General features: G+C 43.2%; 1 protein-coding gene across 47 annotated transcripts in view; it reads left to right on the top strand.

Moving 5' to 3' along the window:
• Positions 1-22,490, top strand: part of LOC117247896 (ankyrin-3-like) — a 172,376-nt gene that overhangs the window by 37,831 nt on the left and 112,055 nt on the right. For 19 of the 47 annotated variants that reach the window (XM_078160767.1, XM_078160759.1, XM_078160756.1 and 16 more), the window contains exon 1: positions 8,286-8,439. The exons of 3 other annotated variants lie outside the window; for them this stretch is intronic. In XM_078160767.1, coding sequence (XP_078016893.1) covers positions 8,317-8,439 — 123 coding nt within the window. In that variant the 5' untranslated portion in view covers positions 8,286-8,316. Of the gene's footprint in view, positions 1-8,280; positions 8,440-22,490 lie in introns of those variants that run through there. 25 more of the 47 variants (XM_078160787.1, XM_033612543.2, XM_078160778.1 and 22 more) reach the window with 11 other exon arrangements.

Here is a 22,490-nt window from a genome sequence, read left to right as displayed (position 1 = left end):
GGGGGATGCATTTTGGTCATTTTGCTAACAAGGGGAACATGTCTCCCTTTTTGCCCCTCTCAAATCGCCCACTGCCAATAATGCCAAAATCAATGACACTTCTTTTTTATCAACCAATATGTGCATGCAGTGATCACAACATCAAGTGTTATGTGTTATGAAAAGAACTGCTACAGCACTGAGTCTTTCAACACCCTCCTAATTCCCACATCAGCAAAATCAGCCTCCGGTAACCATGGCAACTTTTGTTTGCTTGATGTTTCCTGTGTGTCAAGTTCCCGGAATATCCCACCAACTCACCCACCAGAGAGTTCCTGAGGACGCTGTCTATAACTGTTAAGGGACTGCATCGTCATAGAAACCCGTCGCCATGGTGACGAGGCATAGCCAAGAGGTTTATGTGCTGGATTTAGTGTCTGTGATTGGCGTGACATGATCCTGACCTGTGAGGCATTAGTCATTTATCTGTGTATTCAGCCATCAGCAGGTTGATGATTCGTCCATGTCTCTTTCTCTTTATTGTTTCTCACCATCAGTTAAGATACATTTTGTCAGCCAATCACACCTCCTTGTTTTGTTTTGTTATCGTCATCCTCCATTGCCCTCCCATTAGAATCAAGATACCAAAGTAAATGCACCACAGTTTTTCTCCCCTAATGTTTTCAATTAAAAACCACTCAGGCCGACTCAGGAAATTGTGTTTTATTAATGCCCAGATTGAAGTTTCTCCTCAGCTACACAAATAAAATCATTCTGTCCATTTCCTGGACAACATAATGTAATTGGACTCACTGTATCAACAGCATTGTACTGAGAATTAAGAGACACTTTAATAGCCAAGTGCAGGGGAAGCATAGAATATTTCTGTCAGTAATATAATGGAAACTTTGCACTGCTTTCAAATAATTGCCCTGCAGAGTTTAGACACCACCAGCGCCAAGATGACCAATCCTGTTCCTCGCTCTTTTGTACAACATATTGCCTACTTTTTAAAAGCCGATGGGCTGTATTGTGCCTCGGTGAAATGACTTATTGCAGAACGGTATGCTGATACAAAGCGGCCTGTGAATAGGAAGAAACCGGGTGTGATTGTGCACTGCCGTGTATAACTGTTCCCAACAGACCGTGAAATTGTTTATTCTTCTGCTGCCATTTCTGTGTAAAACAGAGAAGGGATCGCTTCCCCCTCTGCACAGCCGTCACAGTCAGACCGCCACTTGTTTCAGCCAAGAAATTAACTCCCCATTGATTAGCGGAAATTCTTAATCAACAGGCGACTGTGTTTGTTCTTGTTGTTATTTGGATATCCCACTGAAGTCATCGCAATAGCCTGGAGATATTGTCGGGGAAAGTGCGTCAACCTATTAAAAATCTTAATTATGTTTTCTCGCTTCTCCTCTTAGTGACTCTGTTCCACAACACTAGCTTTGTGGTGAAATGGCAGATGACGCAACATGGATGTGACCAGTTTTCTAGCGTTTTCACATCAATGTTTGCGTAAATTAACATTTTCCTTTTGCTTGCAAAGGGTTTCTGAGTTGTATATATGACTCGCTTTCATTCCACCAAACCAGATAGTGGCTTTAAAATGAAAGGCAATTGAAACCTGGAGACCTTGCTCATGTTCTTTGACTGCACACAACCCCCACTGGTGTAATAGAAACATAAATCCAGTCCTTTTGTTTCATGTGTAAATCCAAGTTGCCCCCAGTGGTGTATCCTGCGGTAACCTGTAACATAAAGCAGTGGACAGTGGGTACAGTGCCTGCTCCTCTGTCAACGCTGCATGAATCATCAGTTTGTAAAAGCTTTGATGTTTATGTTGATTTAAATTCAAGGTGATGTCTGTTTGCATGGTGGTATGAGGGCTTGTTTTTGATCTCAATGATCATCCTAAGCTCTGCAATCTTCCCATTTTGTATTGTGACCACATTTCTGGTAACAGAAGGTATTATTTGAGTGATTCATGAAGTGGCTTCAGTGTGACCCAAATACAGGGGTGTAGGTTTTGTTTTAACATTTGGGGGGACACATATTAAATGGAGGGTTTAGGCGTTCTCCCCAGGAAATTATAAGCATGAAACACTTAATTTCCTGTATTCTGGTGAATTTTATGCACAAATTGTGACCTCTTTGCATCAATTCCTGGTGGAAATGTCTTTAATTTTATCAGATTCCAAATCCTTGGCTCCTTGTTGATTCTGGGGGGGCAAATGCACCTTCTTAATATTACGGGATCCCCCCAAAATCTACGCCTATGCCCATATAAGCTTTATTTCTAAGAGTAAACGTGTGCATCTCTCTATTATCTTCCTCTCTCTGCCTATCACTGTGAAAAAAAAACATTCAATCCTGACCAATTCTCCTCACCAAATTAAAAAAAAAAAAAGGACACACAGTCAGTCAACCATTAAAGTCCCCACCTCAAAGCCTTTTGTACACTCTGCCTTGCCTGAGTGAGTGTGTGTATGTGTGTGTGTGTCTCCCCTCCACTGTGAATGCCTGTCTGCCCCTCAGTGGGGAAACTGTGGAAGGACATTTTGGTCTGGTTTGAAGGGGACCGCTTGGTCGTGACACACATTTAGGTAGGTTATTGGTAGCTAACTGGGTTAAAGCACACGTCTCATGGTGGGTTTTGTTTATCCGGAGGGGAGACATTAGAGTAATTTAGATGACGGAGAAGAGGAACGAGGGAAGATGAGACAGATAGAAGATGTGGGAGAGAGATGGTGCGTAAGTGAGACCTGGTTTGTGTGTTTGGTGGAGTCAGAGTGGACATGTAAGTGATGATGAGAGTAAAAAAAAAAACACCAGACAACTCATATTTTGCCTTCAGCTGTGGCCTTAATGTCCAGACTGGGAACATCCGTCACACACTGTCTGAATCTACGCAGGTGGCAGAGCTTCAGTGGGAATGAATATAAATTGATGCGTGATGATTAATTTGTTTTGATCCATGTTTTCTGTTCTGGATTTTTAATTGTCCTGCCTCCACTTCTCTTGTATTCTGCCTCTCCTTTATTGTCTGCAGTTACTCCATCCAGATTTTGCCCTCACCTCCCTTCTCTGATTTTTTTTTCTACTTGTATGCTGTGCTTTTATCATATCCGACCCCCACCTCCTCTTCTCACCACATCCCCTCATGTCGATGCATTAGCCTCCAGGCCGAGCGTAGGTGGTGAAGGGGGGGTTCTCTGTGTGTGTGTGGGTGGATCTATTTCCTATCAGTCCAAACCACTTGCCATTTGACCTTGCACCTTTCATATTCTCCTTCCTCTGCCTTCTTTTTTTTTTCTACCCGGAGGCGTTTCCAGTCGAGTCGGATCAGACAAAGATTCCTCCACACTTGGGGAGCAGCAGAGAGGGGAAAGGAGGAGATTTAGATTGCATATGAGACGTCTGGGGTTTCAGGTGTGAAAGCTGTAAGCAGAAAGGCAAAAAACAAAAATCTTAAATCTTGGAAATAAAGATCATTTTATGAGTTATGGTGTGGATTTAAAGAGCAGTTGTGTTGTACATACTAGACAAATATTTTAACATTTGTTAATGTTATGTTACCTGAATTCATCCAGTGTTTTGGAGCCATTTAATCACAGTTTAATTTAGGCTGGCAGATTGGTGTTGCTTGTAATTCTAGTGACAATAACAGATTAAAAAAATAGATAAATAAATGTAGTGTATGAGACCAAGTGTGCGCTTTCAGGCCTTTTTTGGGCTCTTGATGCTGTTGAGCACTAGAGGGCAGCAGAGTACAAAGAATGAGTGCAGTCCAGCTGGAGCACAGAGGACAACACTGCTTATTAATTTTCCCTTATGATAGATAAGTGGCAGCACATGCTCTGCAAGGTGTGTGACTTTGTCTATTCACAAACCACAGTTCCTGCACTATAATTCCTGCGACATGACTGTGTGTGTGCATGTTAATTAATAATGTAGATGAGACGGTAAAATGACCACAGGGGAGCAATATTTGGTTCATATCTGTGTCACAGGAGCATGTGCCTAACATGGGCAGGTCAAGAAAATGGAAGGTAGATTCCTTCTTCCAGCAGCTCCACACAAAAAAAATACTTCTATCAACCCCCCCGAAGCCCCTCAGATAAAGCTATCAGTGTAGTTTCCTGTGTTACTTGCTCTGTAACCTCACAGTGACCTGTCCAGCTCGAGCACGTCCAGATGCTCTCTTTGCTCCGCCTGTTTTTGTTGGTGTATGGGGACACGCTGTTGTGGCTGCGGAGGTCAAAAAGGCCAATGAGATTGATGCTGTGATTGGTCTTGTTGCACCCGTGGGAGTTGCAGCAGTGAGATGCACAGACTCAGGAGAACTCAACACAGATGAAGCACTTACCCAAGCAACATGGTCTCAGGGGACCTGGAGACGTACAGTATGAGGATTGAGGAAGTTTGGCTTCCGCCGTCCATGCTTGTTTTTTCAGTGTGAAATTTATACAGCACTTCAATTCAAACATTCCTTAATGGATGTAGATAGATTCAATATAATAACAGTAACTGTCATATTTGTTGTGCGGCTAACAAACGCTTTCATTATTGATTAGTCTGCAAATTAAGTTATCTAAATAATTCATTATTTGAGTCAGAAAATGTCAGAAAATCATAAGAAATTAACAACAATTTACAAGTTTACCTTGTTGATGCAGGATTTAAATCTGAATCTGAATTCAGGTTATTGCCAAATAGGTTTTCACATACAAGGTATTTGCTTTGGTGTTGGTGCATGATATAAATGTAGTGAGAGAGAGTGAAATAATAATTTAAAAAAGCATATAGATACCTTCCCCCCTCTCTTTTAACACTGAGCTGGACAAGCAGCTCAACAGTTTTTTGTACTATTCAGGAGCTAGAGGGCCGTCTTATTGACGATATTGCAGCTGTTATTAGGCGTTAGTGGAATGGGGAGGATTGTGATTAGATTTCATGCTTTGTTTCCGTCATATATAGGCTATAAGTTTGATACCTGTTGTGATTATGCATTGTGTAGTCCTGTTAAAATTGAATGAAAATATTCTTGATTTAAAAAAAACAAGCATTGCGTTTTATACAGGATAGAATGAAGTCAGAATAAAAATATAAATAGATTTCTATATGTGCACAATATATCTAAATCAAAACAAAAAGCTGTTTACAGTTGCTTAACCTGGTAGTTTGTGTAGAAATGTGCCAGATTGTTCAAGGAATGGCCATAGTTTCACAGTACAAAGTATAAAAAGAATGTGCAGTATACAGAGATATGGTCCCAAAGATGTGCGTTAATCGCTTGTTTTGTCCGACCAAAAGTCCAAAACCCAAATATATTAAGTTTATTAAGAGAGAAGACAAAAAACCCAGCAAATAATCACATGTGTGATACTAAAAACAGTATTTTAAAACATTTTTTTGCTTAAAAAATGACTTAATAACTACTAATTTATTATCAAAATTGTTGCTGATTAATTTTTGGCTATTCTAATTGATTAATCTTGTAATCATTCCAGCTCTAAAAATAGCCACTGTTGCTATTAAATGAAAATAATCACCGGAATGATGCACTGACTTCACAGTAATATTTCTGTGACACACATTTTCTGGAATGTACTCTTCACTTTGTGTGTGATTTATTGTTCTGGTAGTGGATGTGTTAGTCTGGCTCCATGTTTATGGCATTGTGCCTGGAAAATGGTGGAAAACATCCAATAAACGTCCACTTCTAGAGTTCACCGGCCACCAGCCAACTCTGCTCTATTGTAGTAGTCGATTTTGTCTTTGCCTGCAAAACGCTGGTGCTTGGAATATAGGACACCTTGGCAGTGGCTTCTACTACAAGTACGGGGGGTGACGGTCTTCCTTTGGCTATCAGACTGCGAGTGGAGTTTTATCAATGGATGAATTTTTAAAGAGGTGGTGCAACTGACAGCTTGTAAATGTTTGTATTTGCACAGTTATGGAGGTTTTTGTGGCGTTTAGCTGCAGAAAATGTTTCCTTATTGAAGGATCGCAATTTCCTGCTCATTCATCATGACTCCTCTTTGCATATCTCTCCTCAGACAAAGGTTTTTCTTTTCTGCGCAGATAGCTGTTTGTTTATCATGTGCACATACGTCCTGTCTTCTTCATGCATCTACATACACTTGCACACATGCACCCACCCCCTGCTCCCTCCCTTCCCAATCCTTCTTCTTACCTCTCCACGCTCCTTATCCATCCATCCTGTCCTCCCTGGAGCCACCCCATTGGCCCTCGCCTAGCAACCGCATGATAATTTGGCATAATGTGACACCCCCTGATGCATGATGGGGGCTGTAAGTCAGCTTCACCCCCCCTTCATGCCAGTGGCTGGTGTTTGGGGTTGAAAAGAAAGAAAAATGGAACAGGGAGGATGAATATATTTGAGGAAGAGAAAAGGGGGAATTTCACGCTCACATCGTTACATGACTGGTGTCCACCGGCTAAACCTGTCATCTGTCCCTGGAGGGTTGTTCTTCTCTTTCTCTAGCAGCAGTGACCAATCACCTCCTCTCACACTCAGCTTTACTCCATATGGTTCCCATGTACAGTCCATATGTACAGTTAGAGGCTCGGTAGATTGTGTGGAAAGCAGACAGGCATGAGATGAGGCAGCCTCTCGGTATCGACAGGACCCAGCCAGGCTCATAGGTGCCTCTGACACGCAGGCATGCGGGGGGAAGAAACACAAAGATGGCCGCTGCGTGCTCCGTCTGTCTCCATGCTGCCACGTCTGACGTGAGCACGGCTGGTGTGAAGGACATCCTAAATAAGACGTCTTGTGTTTTTTTGTTTTTTTTTTTTTTTTTGTCAGAGAAAATCAAACAGGATCTTTTGTTGTCTCTCTCTGTGCACATCTTCCCTCCTCTTCCTACTCCTCCTCCTCTGTCCCTCTGTTTGCAACAAAGACCCGAGTGATTTGGTGAAACAAAAGCTCCCCTGGTCTTGTTTGACCTCTCCATCATGGTGTCAATGAACCCAGATGGTGGGATGACCACACTGAGGTTAGAGACACACAGAGCTCAGAACTCAAATCAGAGAAACAGGCTTTTATTTCTTTAATTTTTGACTCATGCAGTCGTCAAATCATGCATTAATTAATTTATTAAATAATTTGTTGCCTGACTGGTTCATTCACTTGACAAGCTTTTGGTTTGTCATCCACTGAGTTATTCGCTCATTCATTTTCAAGTGTGAGTATATCATGGAGTCGAGGATGTTGAAATTATATTTGTGCTCCATCACTATCAGGATCATCCATTCTCTCCTCCCTCTTCGCCTTCATCCGTGTCCTTTGCATGTTCTCCCCATCCCCACCCTGTCACTTGGCTACCTCCAGCTGGTAAAGCGTGTCCGTGTGTGCGTGTGTGTGTGTGTGTGTGTGTGTGTGTGATAGTAGATAGGTGGGGGGTATACAAACACACACATGCACACACACTCACCCGTTCTGCTGTTGCTCCCCGCCACCATTTCCTTTTGCTTCCCTAACCGGTGCCTTTGCTTCATTCATGCACTCGCACCCCCTCTTCTCTCTCACACACACACACACACACACACACACACACACACACACTTTATCTCTTTCTCTCACACTGTATATTACACACACACACTGGCACACTCACACACACACGTTTGCATGGTGGAGCACCATGAGAGTCACAGCAGCAGGGACCAGAGCAGAGAGAAAGAGGAAGAGAGGGAGAAACATTTAAGAGGACGGACTGAAACAGAGCGTGGTTACCATAGTAACCGTTCCCCTCCCTCCAACTCTCCCTCCACCTCCATTCTCTCTCTCTCTCTCTCTCTCTCTCTCTCCCTCCTCCCTCCCTCCACCTCTGTGCTGGTGATGCTCGTGTCTCTTTTTCTCTCCATCCGGTTTGTCCTCACCTCTCCTGGACGCGCTCCTCTCACACTGCCAGCGGATGACACACGAGGAGGAGGAGGAGGAGAAGGAGGAGATGAGGAGATGAGGAGAAGCTGCTGTCTCTTCTCTCCCATCTTTCCATCACTTTAAAAACAGAAAAAAGAGACAGAGAGAGACAGAGAGAGAGAGAGAGCAGACCAGACCAGAGCAACAACCTAAAGAAAGGACACACAGGATATACATACAAATGTAAAAGATACCCTACTCTTCTCCATTCTCCTTTTCAAGGAGGGCATTTTTCTTCCCTTTCCCCCCCTTTCCTTTTCTACCCCGATTTTTTCCTCTGAGATCCCGGTTTTGTCAATTAGAGCCCCTGAACTTCTCTGGGATTTCAGGTGAGGCACGCGTGTGTAGTGTGTGGTGCTTCTTCGTTTTTTTTATTGCCTATCATGGCTCACGCGGCCTCCCAATTGAAGAAGAATCGGGGGGAAGTGGATGTGAATGCAATAGAGGACGAGAAGGAGAAGCGGAGGAAGAGCAGGAGAGCAGCGTCCCGGGAACAAAAGAGAAAGGTAACAGACGAGGGGCTGGCTGGCTGGCTTGGCTTGGCTGGTGGCTTCATCTGCTCCGTTCAGCTAGCCTCATTGGAGCGTGACTCTGTGTGTGTGTGTGCTACATCTCCCTCACTACCTAGATCAACTGAGCCTGGAGGTTGCCTCGTCACAAATACATACATCCATGCTCATATCTGTGCATAAATCAAGACACATGTGGAGTCTCTGTTTGAAGAGCATCTTTGACCTTGTGTGCGTGTGTGATGTGGGAGTCTGTGTGTGTGTGTGTGTGTGTGTGTGTGTGTTGTTGGTATGCATGTGAGGTGTTTGCATAATGTTAATGTATGTGTGTGTCTTCAAAAATAATTTCACGTGTTTCTGCGTTACGATCTTATAGCTGCCGTCTCTGAATGAGGTGAACGCTCTTACGTACACATGGAGCGTTTTGTTTTCCCGTCTCTGACTCTTTCCTAATATTGTCCATCTTTGGTAAAACTACGTCACACGGGGCTTCCGTTAATATTTGCACGTCCTTCCATCTTTTAATGAGGTGGTATACTTTGTATGATCACCCTGTGCAGATTACGATTTGTTCATCATCGCCTCCTGCGTGTAATGTAACCTTGTTATGGGCTGTAATGCTGAAGTTGCAAAGAGTGTGAGGTCATGCTTGCATCTTTTTTTAAATGACAAACGAGAGCACATGTTGTAAAAGGGGCCAAACACGGGCAGAGATGCAGAGACGCTCCTTTCACTTGATCATGGTTTTGGTGATGTGCGAGTGCTTTAGTGGGTTTTTGTGGGCTCTTGCTTTTGTATGTGTGTGTGTGTGTGTGTGTGTGTGTGTGTGTGCGTGTGCATGGATGCACAGACAGCCATGTATAATGCATACACGAGTGATTTATTGATGACAAAGCTTTTCATATGATGGAGGAGGAACTGAAATGCACGTGGGTCTCCCTCCTCTTCCTCCTCTCTAGCATGTCAGCTCGCTGAGAGAGCCCTGTTTCAGTGTCAGCTCTTTAGTTTGGACAGGCCAGTGGGAGAAACCTGTGCAAAAAAAAAAAAGTATTTCATAAGATTAAAGCAAATTATAAGCGACTACTGATGGAAACAAGACTAAAAAACAAAAGTTAACTTGTCATCTGTCCACAGTTATGTGTTAAAATAAACTCTCCACTGTCCGGACTGCTCTAATGTTCAGAGAAAGCGTCGGTTGCATTGTGTGTATTGAATGTGGGCAGATTTGACCGTGAGAGATCTATTCAATAACAGTGACATTTACTGAACTTTGCGCCCATGGGTGCCTGGTTTTGAATTATGCTGCTGGCAACGTTATTTGACCTCAGCATAAACAAGAGGCGAGCTATCACGGCCTAATCTTTTCCAAACCAAAAAGAAAAAGCGATTCATAAGGTCAAGTGAATTTATGGATCTACTTCTATAGTTTTAAATCTGTGTACAAGCTGATAAGTGTTTATTACTTTCTCCCTTCGTCTGTGTTTATGCGCACGTGTGTGTGAAAATATATGTGTCTGAGATGCTGATCTGTGCAGGAGGTTTATAGTCCTCATGGAGGGTCATGTTTCATAGAAGAGAACAGGAGACAGAGATGAGGAGAGAGGAGAGAGGAGAGAGGAGAGGGAGGTATTGATTGGATTGTGCACAGCACCATCCATGAGGATAATAAACTTTCCCTTCTCACCTCAGCCTGCCCCGCGTCCTTCCCTCTGTCCTCTCACATATCTGCTCCCCTCTCCTTTCTGTCTCTTTTTGCCCCTGTTCTCCTGCGTCTTTGTCCTTTCACTTTTGTTTCCCCGTCTCCCCATCTCTCCCTCCATTTATATGCCTCTCTTTGACTTTTTCTTTTCATTATTAGCACTGTCGTTTGGCTCGTGCTGCCACTTTTTAACGATACACTGTCACAAAACAAAGTCAAACACTAAAGTTAATTTGTTTGTCAGTCGCTGTTTACTTGAGGGATGTGAACTTTAAAGCCATCGCTGTCGGTCACTCTCTTTCCCACACACACAGTGGCTGTTTTTATTCCTTGGCTGCCCTTGCTTGTGCGCTGTTTACCCCTGTTGGTGGCCGTCCAACTCTCACTGCGTCCCGCTGTACAGTAGATGGCAAGAGACTGACTGAGAGGTGTCATTGAGTACATGACGAAAAGGTGACACATGCGGGAAGACTGTAAGAGGATGTTATAGTCACAGGTTGCATTGTCAGTTTCCTTTTATTATTCAGCCGTAAGTCTTGTAGCTAAGCTGATGTGGTCGTCTTGGTGCAAACTGAGCAACAAACTGCTTTGAGTCACTCCTCTCACACCTCTACAGGCGCTATATTTAGAGCGCAGGTACAAAACTGTTTGTGGAGATCACTTGTAAATGCAGAGTGGTGCGTCTATTTTTTGTTTGTCTGCATTAGTCACCAAGCATTACTGTACATGTCATGACATGCTGCGACACATCCGTAGATTCTTTGTTAAAGGTATGATAGGCTACTGCTTGTAAACAACCATCACCAGTGAAAGTGAAGGTAAAAGCCATCCCCAGCTTTGTCCGCTTGGTGCTGTGTCCGTGATTTCGTAGCTGCCCCTTGGATGCGTGCTGCTCACAGTCTGGCACCTGGTCACGACCTCTCTTGCGTGCTGTCCCCAGGAGCGTCCCCGACACAGCAAAATAAGAGGGAAATGGGGAAAACACAGGCAGAGGGCAGTCTCTGCAGATAAATACAGAGAGAGTGATCACTTTTGTGTGAGTATGCATTGTTTTCTGGGGAAATCCTACATAATATACCTTGAATAATGGGTGTATACACATCTAAAATGCCCTCTAGTAGTGTGACTTCAGCTTAATCAGCGTAAAGTTTGAGTTCTTGTGATTAATGTTTAGTTATTACCTGTGAATGTTGTTTAGTGTTCATTCATTTATTAAAGTGGAAACAACTTTAACTTATCATTATGAAGTAAATGTTCATTGCACAGTGTAGTGGCTGCAGAATAATGACACCATCTGCATTTAGATTGGTTCTCTGTAAGCCTCGCTTTCACTGTGCAGTTCTGTCTGCCACTACGTACCATCTCTCTGAAAATGAAGGCTCTGTTTACAGCACATAGGAAGAGCATCACCCAAAACAGGAAGAGGAAAGTGTTTTGTTTCCCCTGATAATTATTGGGAGATATGCCCAGTTATCAAAGAGTGTCAATATAAGGTCTTTGCACGTACTATCCCCAGCTTCAAAAAGGTGGACAGTGGAACAATCGAAGTACCTGCGGAAACTGTGGTAGTTGCTGGGCTCTGAGGAAAACGGAAAGCAGTTTGATTGTCTTTGCGACTGTGGTGGCAGCAGTAACGCCACTGGAAGTGTTGAAAAGTTGTTTCCACTTAAAAATATCTGTCTGTCTGTTAGTTTGGGAGTGACAGTACATTCCAGTTTTGTGTTTTGAGCATTAGAGGAATGAAGACTGGTCACTGGAAAGTAGCGTTCCCATTGTGATTTCCCATTTTGTTTGGGTTTATATACATAATATGCAGTCCATTGAAACTCACACTGTGGTGCTCAACCCTTTGATCACCGATTCCCGACTACCTAACTCCACTCAGTTGCTTAGTGAGCAGCATATTTAGGTTTTGGACTCTTATTAGTCGTCATTTTGTGCATCTGTGAATGTCATGGACGTCACTTTTTTTTGTTCCAAATCTTGAGGGCACTATACAGTGAATAAAGTCAGATTTTAGACACTCAAATACAATGCTGAAGGATTACAGTAATAGCACCTTACCATCAAAATGCAGAAATAGATCAACAAATTGCACGCAAGGGAGATGATAAAGAGTTGGACATGCAGCCTGCTGCTTTTATCAGCCGGCACTCAGTTCAATGTAGGCCTAATGGAGTTCAGGGTGTCTGGGGAGGGATCCCTGCTAACAACCCGGTGTCATGTGAGTGGGTATTTGTAGTTTGTATCGTTAGGAAAGCAGCACAGAGGGAGATTAAGTCCTTAACATTAGCACCCTGAGAAAAGTGGGATGTTAACCACACAGAGAGAGAGACAGAGCACACCTCTATGTGTGTGTCTGTGTGTGTGTGTGTGTTGGACACTGGAATTCATTTTAATGTGTTGTGTGAGAGTTTATGAGAGAGCAAACTCAGTAGCCGCCACAGTGGTCATCTGAACGGGAAACCCCTGCTACACTGCTACATAAATTCTCCAAGCTGCTTTACTTCTAATGACATTATCTAGAGCCAGGAGCCCCCAATGGATTCCCTGAGAGAGAGGGAGAGCTAAGTAAAGCATAGATTTCCTACTGCCAGGTCCCAGTTTTACACATCGTTCCAGTACACAGCGTGTGCGTCGGTACAGTACCTATTGTTTCTCTCATAGGGCTTATATGGGTCATGAGCTAGCTTTTTTTCTACAGTCAAATCTGAGAGTGTTTCATCTTCCAAGGAAATTCTGTGCCTGTTTCCCAGCTTCTGTGCACCTGTGTCTGTGCCTTTTTTTATTGGAAGCTTAAAAAAAAAAGGTAAAAAAAAAAAAAAAGGTAAAGCGAAATCCGATCCACTTCATTACAAATTCCAAAGATCACTGGCACGTCCCGCTCATCAGTGGCGAATGTCATCATCATTTATCGCCATCATCACTGTTCATTAGAGGTCTGAATCCAGATCACAGCAGTGAATCTAAAGCAAGACTTTGAAATGACTGCTGGAAGGCGAATGGCGGTGTTGAAATTGGATTTCAGCCCCGTGCTGCCTTCAGAGCAAGCCCATGGCAACAGTGGGAAGGCAAGAGTGTGCCTGGCCCTAAGAGGGAAAGTAAACCAGGGGGAAAAGAGCCATCAGGCTGCAGGCAGGCGGCAAGAGAGGAAACATAATATCAGTTCATATTTTAATAGATTCCTCTTCCTATATTTTTTCTCCCTTTTCGTCTCATTTCATTCCCTCGTTTCTCTCCACTCACTTTCTGGTTTGGCTGAAACAAAGCCGGCACGCGTGTCGCTTCCCTCTTCCTTCCCCCTCACCCACCCGCTCCTTCACCTCCTCCCCTCCCCACCAGCCAATAAAAGATGGAGGTTAATGAATTCGGCGCTCATGCATGCCTCAGCTAATTGCATTGGCATTGGGAACTCCTCCCAGTATTACAAAATGTTTTCACCATCAAGATGGCCACCGGCTGGACGGCCGGCGAGCGTGACTTTGAGGAGGCTGCCAAGCTTCAATTTGTGGAAATAATGACAATTGATGTAGCGTAGATGGCATTCTTATTTACTCAGTGGGAATATGATGTATGTGATTCAGCTGGAATAGGTCAATCAACGAAGAAGCCATTGTCCAGTTTGCAGTAATGCTTTGACAAAGACATTTAAACACATGAATCCTTTCTGCTGCGTCTTCTGAAATATGAGACTTTAATCTGAAGTTTATCTGAAGTTACAGTAATGTGATGCTTCAGCAGTCTGACTTAGTCAAGTCAAGACGTTGCAGCCATTTTATTCACTTTTTTTTGTGACTCCACTGCTGGAAACACTGTCTGTGGAAGCACAAAGAGGGAATTCATACTATGTAGACTGTGACTTTGGAAGATATATCAGCTTTCAAATAAATGTTTGCATTTAGAACTGTAAATTTTGTTCTGCATCACTTACATTGAAAACAAGTTAAGAAGGAATCTTTTAATGGCCATAATTAACAGGAGGAATGGCTAGTCAAGTCAGTATGATTTTATTTATATAGCACCATATCACAAATCACAAATTTGCCCAAAGTAGTAAACCTATCATTTGAGTTCATAATCCTTAATATTTTCATGTAATCAAACGTAATTTTTGATACTATTTATGGTTGTCATTGTTATAATAGCCTTTCAGTGTGCTTACATTCAGTTATTACATCTCTGTAAAGTAGATTTGACTGGTGGTGGCAGAGTCCGCCATTCCCCTGCTGCATTCAGATTGCCTACCAAAGCGGAAGAGATTCACAGGAACAATGCAGAATATAATCCACTGTAATTTTGCTTCAGTATTAGAATGCATCGCATCGTATCAGCACTGTATTAAATTACTGTTAATGCAGATTAAATTTTTCCCACTGCTGCTGCTGATTCACATTAAAAGCGTCCACTAGAGAAACACAAGGCAGCTTTTATTGTGATGCAGTGACAGGACAATGTCACCGAGGTTAACTCTGATTGATTATCAAAGAAGCATCCACAAAACAAGACAGCAGTCATTTTTATAATGCGTTTGGTGTCACGAAATCAATGTCAAACGTCAATCAAAGTTCCGCCAAAGCAACTTGTGTTGTTTTGTGATACATCTTAATGTTGACAATTTGACAATATTGACAAGTTAATTAGGGGTTGGGGGAAAAAAATTATACAGTATAGTGTCACTATATTTTGAGTGGCAATATTGCATCAATACAAGGATGCCAAGTATTGATTTTTCATTATATAAATTATCAACATTGCAAATCCAAATTAAACTCCTGGTAGCCTTCTAGAATAATAAATTAAGTAGCTTTTACAGTTTTTAAGTTAAGTACATTTTGCTGCGATAAAATGGACAGACTGAAAACCTTATCTTTTTTTTATTAAACAGATGTTGACACAGTTTTTCTTTTTCACAACAATAAACACAAACAGCAAAAACAGACAGCTACAGCTGTCACACACCACAGAGTATTGTACCAGCTGCAGCTGAGTGAAACATGTCCTGAAACGTGCAGGATCCTCCGACGGGGGCGTCACAGCGTCCTCGCTCTACTGTATGCCGCTGCTATTGTTCTACATTAGCTTCAGTCTCTAAGGGGAAATGAGAGCGTGTAATAAGGATTGTTCTAATTATTGATCCACCACTTCAAGGGTCCTCACCAAGAGCTACTGCTGGGGGATGGTGTGTTTGTGTGTGTGTGTGCGTGTGTGTGTGCTGGGATTTCTTAGGGAGCCTTCGTAACTGGAAACCTGTGTGTATGGGGATTTGTTGGTCCTATCACTGGGGAAAAAAATCCATGATGTCTAGTTGTGGTTCCTCGTCTGGTTCCTCGCACAGTCTTCTTCCTGTTTTGTGCATCAGGTGATTTACCTTGTGTTCAGTGCTACATTTTGACATCCTGTTACCTCTCACATGGGCGCTGCATAAAGTGTATGAGTGCATCAGAGAGTCAGGGAAAGAGAAGCGGTGAGAGGAAGAGACGGACGTCGAAAGAGTGAGGAGGAGATAAGGACTAATAGATGGAGAGAGGGAGTGAGTATGTGTGTGAAAGAGAGGAGAGTGAGAGATAAGAAGAAATTACTGTAGAGAGGCAGAGAAAGAGAGGAGGGAGCATGATCGTAAGCCTAAAGGTCATTTGAAGGTGAGTGGCGTCTTTCTTGCCGCTCTTCAATTGCACGTGCGCCCTCCCTCCTCTTCATGCCTCTCACTCTCTCTCGTGTGGAACTACTGGGTGTGATTTCACAATTTCACATACAACATGTAGAAATTTCAGATATTTTCAATGCTCATATCTGGCTATATTTTAACGAGAAAATGCCATACATTAAAAGTGTTTCACTGCGTCACATCAACAAAGAAATGCAGTCAATTTAATAGGTTTTAGAGTGTTATATTAGCCTATGATGTAGGAGAATTATCTCAACCCATAGAGGAGCATTTAATCCTTCAGTGTATCTGAAAATCTCCAAATATTGCACAGTAATAAATATGATATTCATACGACTGATCATGTAAAATTGCTGTTTTCATATGTGATGTTGATCATTTTGCATTTGGAAAATCTGAAAATCACACATGCCTATACTGTGTCTTTCACACATTAAATGGTGTGTTCGTGTGTCACTGGTTACACATGATTGGTATGTGCTTTTGTAGAGTTATTGGCAGAATCACTGCATCTAGAGCTGTAACGATTTGTCAGTCAACAGAAAAATATTCTGAAATTACATATTTAATCTGTTTTTAATCAAAAATATGAAACTTTTCCTCGATATACCTCTCAATTGGGAGGATTTGCTGCTTTTTTCTGTCTTACATGACGGTAAATTGATTGGGTCGACAGGAAGGCAATCCAGGCACTCCGAAAAAATACAGAAAAACTTGGAGTGGCCAAATCAGTAAAAGAGCCAACATGTTTCAACCACTGCAGGTCATTGTCAGGGCTTTCAAAACGTGCAACACAGGTATAGCCACACCTATATAGTGGCAGGAACCAATCAGAGGCCATCACATGACCCAAAGAAGCATGGCAGCTGAAACAAATAGACAATAATTAGGTTAAGGTAAAAATTAGGTTGATAAAAGCACACAGAGTGACCTAAGATACCCAGAAAAATATATACACATCTATCTTAACCCATAGTCTGTGAGAAAAATGGCAAAGCTTGTCGGAAAAAAAAATTGATGGGGCTTTTAACGTTTTGAGTCTTAGATGGACAAAACAAGTGATATGATGGCATCACTTTGGAATTTAATAAACTGCAATAGGCACTTTTTACCATCCTCTGACGTATTATGGAGCAAGTGATTATAATCGGCAGATTAATCAGCAATGAAAATAACTGTTAGTTGCAGCAGTGTAAGCACAGAAACAATATACTGCAGCCTGCGGCTATAGGAGCAGAGAATATAATATGCATGTAAATACACTTCTTGTTGTGTAATTGTACAGCAATACAAATGAGCTGTATGTTAATGAAGCATTCATTTTGCTGGCGTCAGAGGCACGATCCTCCAATCCTGCTCAGTAACAGAGGGTGAAAAGTCCTCTCAGCAGGATACGGGACTTGAGTTTTTGCAGTTTGCCTCGATGGATATATAAGCCGGTACCATCCAATGTCCTATAAGGATGCAGGATTATAGTTCGAGCTCCGTGCCAAGGCATACGGCAGCCAAATGAGAGGATGGTAAGGAGCAGATTTTGGAAGGAGCATCTCACATGCTGCTGCTGTGGTGCAGGTGAAGCAACACCAAGTTGAATCAAACTGTAAGAACTCACCTCTCCGTCATTCATCTCATTTAAGCAGGACCAACTCACCTCTGATGCTCAGGGGGTGAGCCAGGGAAGGAGTTCAGTAAGTGCAGTTCACCGTGAGATTATTCACACACACTTACAGATACAGTGGTGATGCTTAATGATGTGATTACAGGGCTGAATGGTATGTAACGAGGAGGAGGAGGTGAGGGGGATGGAGGACAGGGGAGTAGGAAAGAGGAGGAGATAAGGGAGACTGGATGAGGCAAGGACAGAGGGAGACAGAGAGAGGCCAAGAGGGGAGCAGGTGTGGAGGAGAGAAAGGAGAGAGGGGGGAAAGGTGACTCTTTGAAAACAGGGAATAAGAGGAAAAGGGACAAGAATAGAAAAGTGGACGTCAGGTGATGCCGGCGTTGGTGTTTGAAAGGCAGCGGAGGAAGACGTCTGCTTTGCACTCCAACATGTACACACACAACGTGACAGTGAATGATTAGCTCTCCGTCTCTTTCCCCATACTGTTAATATAACGCCTAATTGTTCTTTAAAAGCCTATAGCTTCTATCTTCCTCCCTTTGCATTTGATGCACAAGTCTGTCTTGGGGTCATCCACAACTCACTGTTCACTGAAGCAGCAGCGTGCATGTGTGTATGTGTGTGAGACAACGCCCCCGCTCCTACAACATCACACTCATTAATCCCCTACTGCGCATCAATGCCAGACCTCCTCCATCAGGCTCCTAAACGCGCCAAATGGTGTGTCACAGGCGTGTGTGTGTGTGTACATCCATGCATATATGGCAGGTGCTTCTCATACACACAGATAAAGCTTATCCTACTGAAATGGTTTCTCTAACACACACACCACTCTGTTGACCCTCGGGACTCACGCCTGTACGGCTTGATAATTACTTTCTTTTGCTCTCCCCCCACCTCCACCTCCACCACAACGCCGTCTCCCTGTCCTCCACTTAACCACCTGCCACTCCACCGTCACATGCAGCGATAACTAGAACCACGCGGTCATCAATTTTGTCGCCTGGCTTCACTTTGCAGTATAAAAACCCAAATTTTGTTCCCTGATATTCACTTATTAAGTCAATATTTGCGTAATATCACTTTGTAGATTTTACAGTAACTATCCACGGCTGTCACCCAGTCCTCTCACATTTTTCCCCCCATAAAAAAAAATCCTCTGTCCCTGGGCAAGGGCAGGAGCGTGTGTTCCCGGCCTTGTGGCGGCCCCCGCCACGCAGGCTGGAGCTCAGAGGCTCTGGAGCTGGGGAAATGGGCTGTGTTAGGACAGATCGATGGTAATCACACCTCTTCACGGTTAGCTCTCTAGCATGGGGGGAGGGAGAGGAAAGGACGGGGAGAGGGAGGGAGAGCGAAAGAGGGGGTGTGGGTGGGAGGTGGCAGCAGAGGGTGGGGGGTGTGTGTGCAGGGCTCCCTTGGGAAAAGAAAAGCGCCTAGATTCATGATTAGAGAAAAAATATTCACCCCCGCCCCCTATGCCCCATCAACCCAACTCCAAAACATAGACGCACCCTGTCTGAACACCTCCAACTTGTTTTAGCGTAAGCATGTGCATGCACCCATACCTCTGTCCGGTTTGCTCTTTCTTCTCACGGTAAAGGATTAAGCTGTTACAGCCCACGTGTGCTGCAATTCCTCTTTTCTGAAATGCGTATTATTACCCTCCAAAGCACAATAAACCTCCTGCAATGTCCAGCTAATAGACTGAGCTACAGTTCTGGCTCCTAACACCACTTTGTCACAACATATACTGTATTTTTGCTTTTAGCCCTGAGGGAAAGACTCCGTTGTACCTTAAAGGAGGTAATTTAGTGTGAAAAGGTTGCAGTCTTTATTATAGTGTACTCTTAGCATGGAAATTCTGTTTTTTCACAGTGTGTGTGTGTGTGTGTTTGTGTGTGGCCTTGGGTGTACTGTGCAGTACAGTGGGAGGTAAAGCACAGAGTGAAATGATCGCTTTTGTCATCTGCTGGCTAGTTGTGTACGTCTTGTGCAGAACGCAGTAATCCAGTATAATGCCGGCTGATGGGGAAAGGTTGATTGTAGCTCCAAGGTGGGATTGGTATTCTTTTACTCAGCTTGTTATGTGTCAGATCACTGGAAAAATAGACCTTTAGACAGTGGGACATCATACACAGAGACACACAGAGGTCTCTCTCTGGCTGTGTTTCTTGTGTGTTTGTGTTAACAGTTGTGTGGACAGGGAGAAAAAAAGCAGAGCATTCTGTCTACTTAACGTTTGATACTGAATTATTCACGATCAGCTTTGCCAAACATGTTTGGGCTCTGTTATCAGTGAACACTCAGATGGAGAGTGTGTTTTGTCATCCCCGTGAAGACTCTCCTCACTGATGGATGACTTGAAGCGCAACCTAGTTTACTGTCGACCTACTGTATGGTGGATTAAGAAAGGTCGGAGAGGATTCCTGCCATGGTGTGACAGAATCGCATTGTGGAATTGTACTATGTCTGAAATTCAAGGATGAGGCTGGGGACAGAGCAAAGTAGTGATTTATATCTCAACTATATTTGTGCTCCCCCTCAAATGTCCTTAATTTTAAACCCACAGTCTGAGTTTTTTCCTCTTTTTGATTTTTTTACTCTGTCCTCCCCTATTGCCCTGTTCCTGGTTGTTCCAGAGAAGAGAAAACAATGCCTGGAGTTGTTAGCGAAAAAAGTGCCACTTTTCTGCCCTCTGATCTGACCCATCATATTTTTCATCATTGTGGTCTTGTTCTCGTACAGTCATCATGCCGCCATCACTCTCATTCTCATCAGTGATTATTAATGATCATTTAATATCAGCCTAATTGACCTTTCGCTAAGCCCCGCCCCTTTGTGATGGTCCGATGTCGGAGTAAGCATGAAGCCCACACTGTAACTAACTGCACTCCCTGAAGGAATATTATCATATTTTTGGAAAACTGAAACAGTGATTCCAGAGAGAAGCAGACGGAGGGGTCTACAGTTTGTGTTTGAAGGATATATCCAGGATGTCAAACTGACATCAACAGGTTAAAAAGACAAAGATAGTTAGAAGCTAAAGCCGAACTATAGGCTACAGATCACAGTGTAAAAGTGAACCACCACATCACTGCTGATCGCCACAGAAGACAATGAATGTAAAGGGAAACTTTGCTGATATTGAACCAGCTGTGTGGCATCACAGTGCGTGCAGATGAACCGTGTTTGGCTATTTGACCTCCGCTGCTGGGCAGGCAGGATGTCTGGGGGAAGTCAAACAACGTTCACCTGCACACACTGCGATGACACACAGCTGGTTGAATGTGAGCAAAGTTTCCCTGCTTCCCTTCACTGGTTCCTGTACAGCAGGGTCGGTCTTTTTTTCACTGTTATAAGCATGTGTATACATTCAGTAGGCTATATCTTCAGTAGCTAGCTAGCTAACCCTACACTTTTCAGGGTTTGATTTTGGTTTTGGAACCTCTCCAGGTAACAAGTATCATTAATACACGACGTGCCCCAGGCACAACATTTAGCTCCAAATCCACAAAATCAGCCTGAAAATGAAGGAAATCTGAAATGATTGCATTAGAGTCAATGGAGCACAGCTGTGTTGTTGTCGGACCCTGGGCTGAGCCGGGTTGTGGTTTTGCACTGAATGTGTATGATTAAACCAGGTTCACGGGTTTGTATGAAGGCCTGAATAACTTTTTAATACCGCAAAGGATTTTGTGCTTCGAGGGGAAATGTCTATACATGTTGTGATGCGATTTTACCCCCAGGGCAGAGCAGGTATTCAGGATTGATGCTGTGCTCTGGCTCTAGGTGCCCTCGGAGCCCACTGCTCCTGCCAGGAATCCATCACTAATACTGTACAGCAAGGGCAAAAACAGGAGAGGAGAGGAGAGGGAAACCAAAAAACTAGTGTAGTAAAGTCAAATGTAAATATCTGCTGGTTGTCTTTTTTCTGTATGATAGTAAACTGAATATTTTTGGACAGTTGGTCGGACAAAACAAGTAATCTAATTAAATCAACTTTGAGAAACTGTGACAGACATTTTTTAGATTTTTTTTTACATTTTATAGACTCAACAATTGATTGATTAATCAAGACAATAATCTGTAAATGTATCAATAATTGTTAGTTGCAGCGTGAAAGGTAAATTTGTCCTGTGTCCTGTGTTTCCGGTTCCTGGAATAAAGAGGGATCTGTGACCACTGCAACGCTGCTGATGATGTTGAACATAAAGCAGGGATGATGACTGTTATTGCACTGATGATGACGGTGAAACTTAATCTTTGCTGTATCAGCTTTCACCTCACACAGTGACTTCATTACCATCACGCGAGCCCGCTCTCCCAGACATAACTGAGTCATGGCAATTTCTCTCATTCCCCACGTGATTAATAATTCTCGTACACCATCACTGAGAAGATAGCTGGCATATTATCTCCAGCATCTTCTCCTGGTGGTTCTCCCGCTCTGTGTGGTTACAGCCACTTTCACAAACACCCATCACAATAAAAATAGAAAAGCCCTACAGCAACTTGTAGCCAGCTCCCTTGATTATATGTATGGCTGCGTTGGATATTTTTGGTTTCCTTTCTGGTTGTTGTTTTGAAAACAGCTGAACTGTGAGACACTCTGTCTCATCTGTGTTTCATCTTCAATCTATAGTAGTAGTGTGATCCCACCCAGCTGTTTCCTGCCCAGAGGGAAGTGAGTAAGAAGACCAAGAGCTGCAGCATTGCTGATAGTCTGTTGTCACTTAGTCACTATTTTAAAACAGAAATTGTTCAAACCACAGCAGACTGTCTGGAATAGTTCAAGTTTTGAGGTTTAATGCAACTTTTTAGCACCTGTTGAAAAGTACAGTTTAACTCTTTATCATCATGCAGAGGGGGAGTTCAAGTATCTTGGGGTCTTGTTCAGGAGTGAGGGTAGAATAAAGCGTGAGATGGATCTGCAGTTTGGTGCAGCTTATGATGATGTGGGTGCTGTGCCAGACCATCGTGGTGAAGAGGGAGCTGAGCCAGAAGACAAAGCTTTCGATTCACTGGTCCATCTATGTCCCAACCCTCACTTATGGTCATGAGCT

This window comes from Epinephelus lanceolatus, chromosome 17 (assembly GCF_041903045.1).
Source record: "Epinephelus lanceolatus isolate andai-2023 chromosome 17, ASM4190304v1, whole genome shotgun sequence".
Taxonomy (NCBI): Eukaryota; Metazoa; Chordata; class Actinopteri; order Perciformes; family Serranidae; genus Epinephelus; species Epinephelus lanceolatus.
Note: the sequence above shows the minus strand (reverse complement) of the source record. Positions and strands in the feature narration are given on the sequence as shown.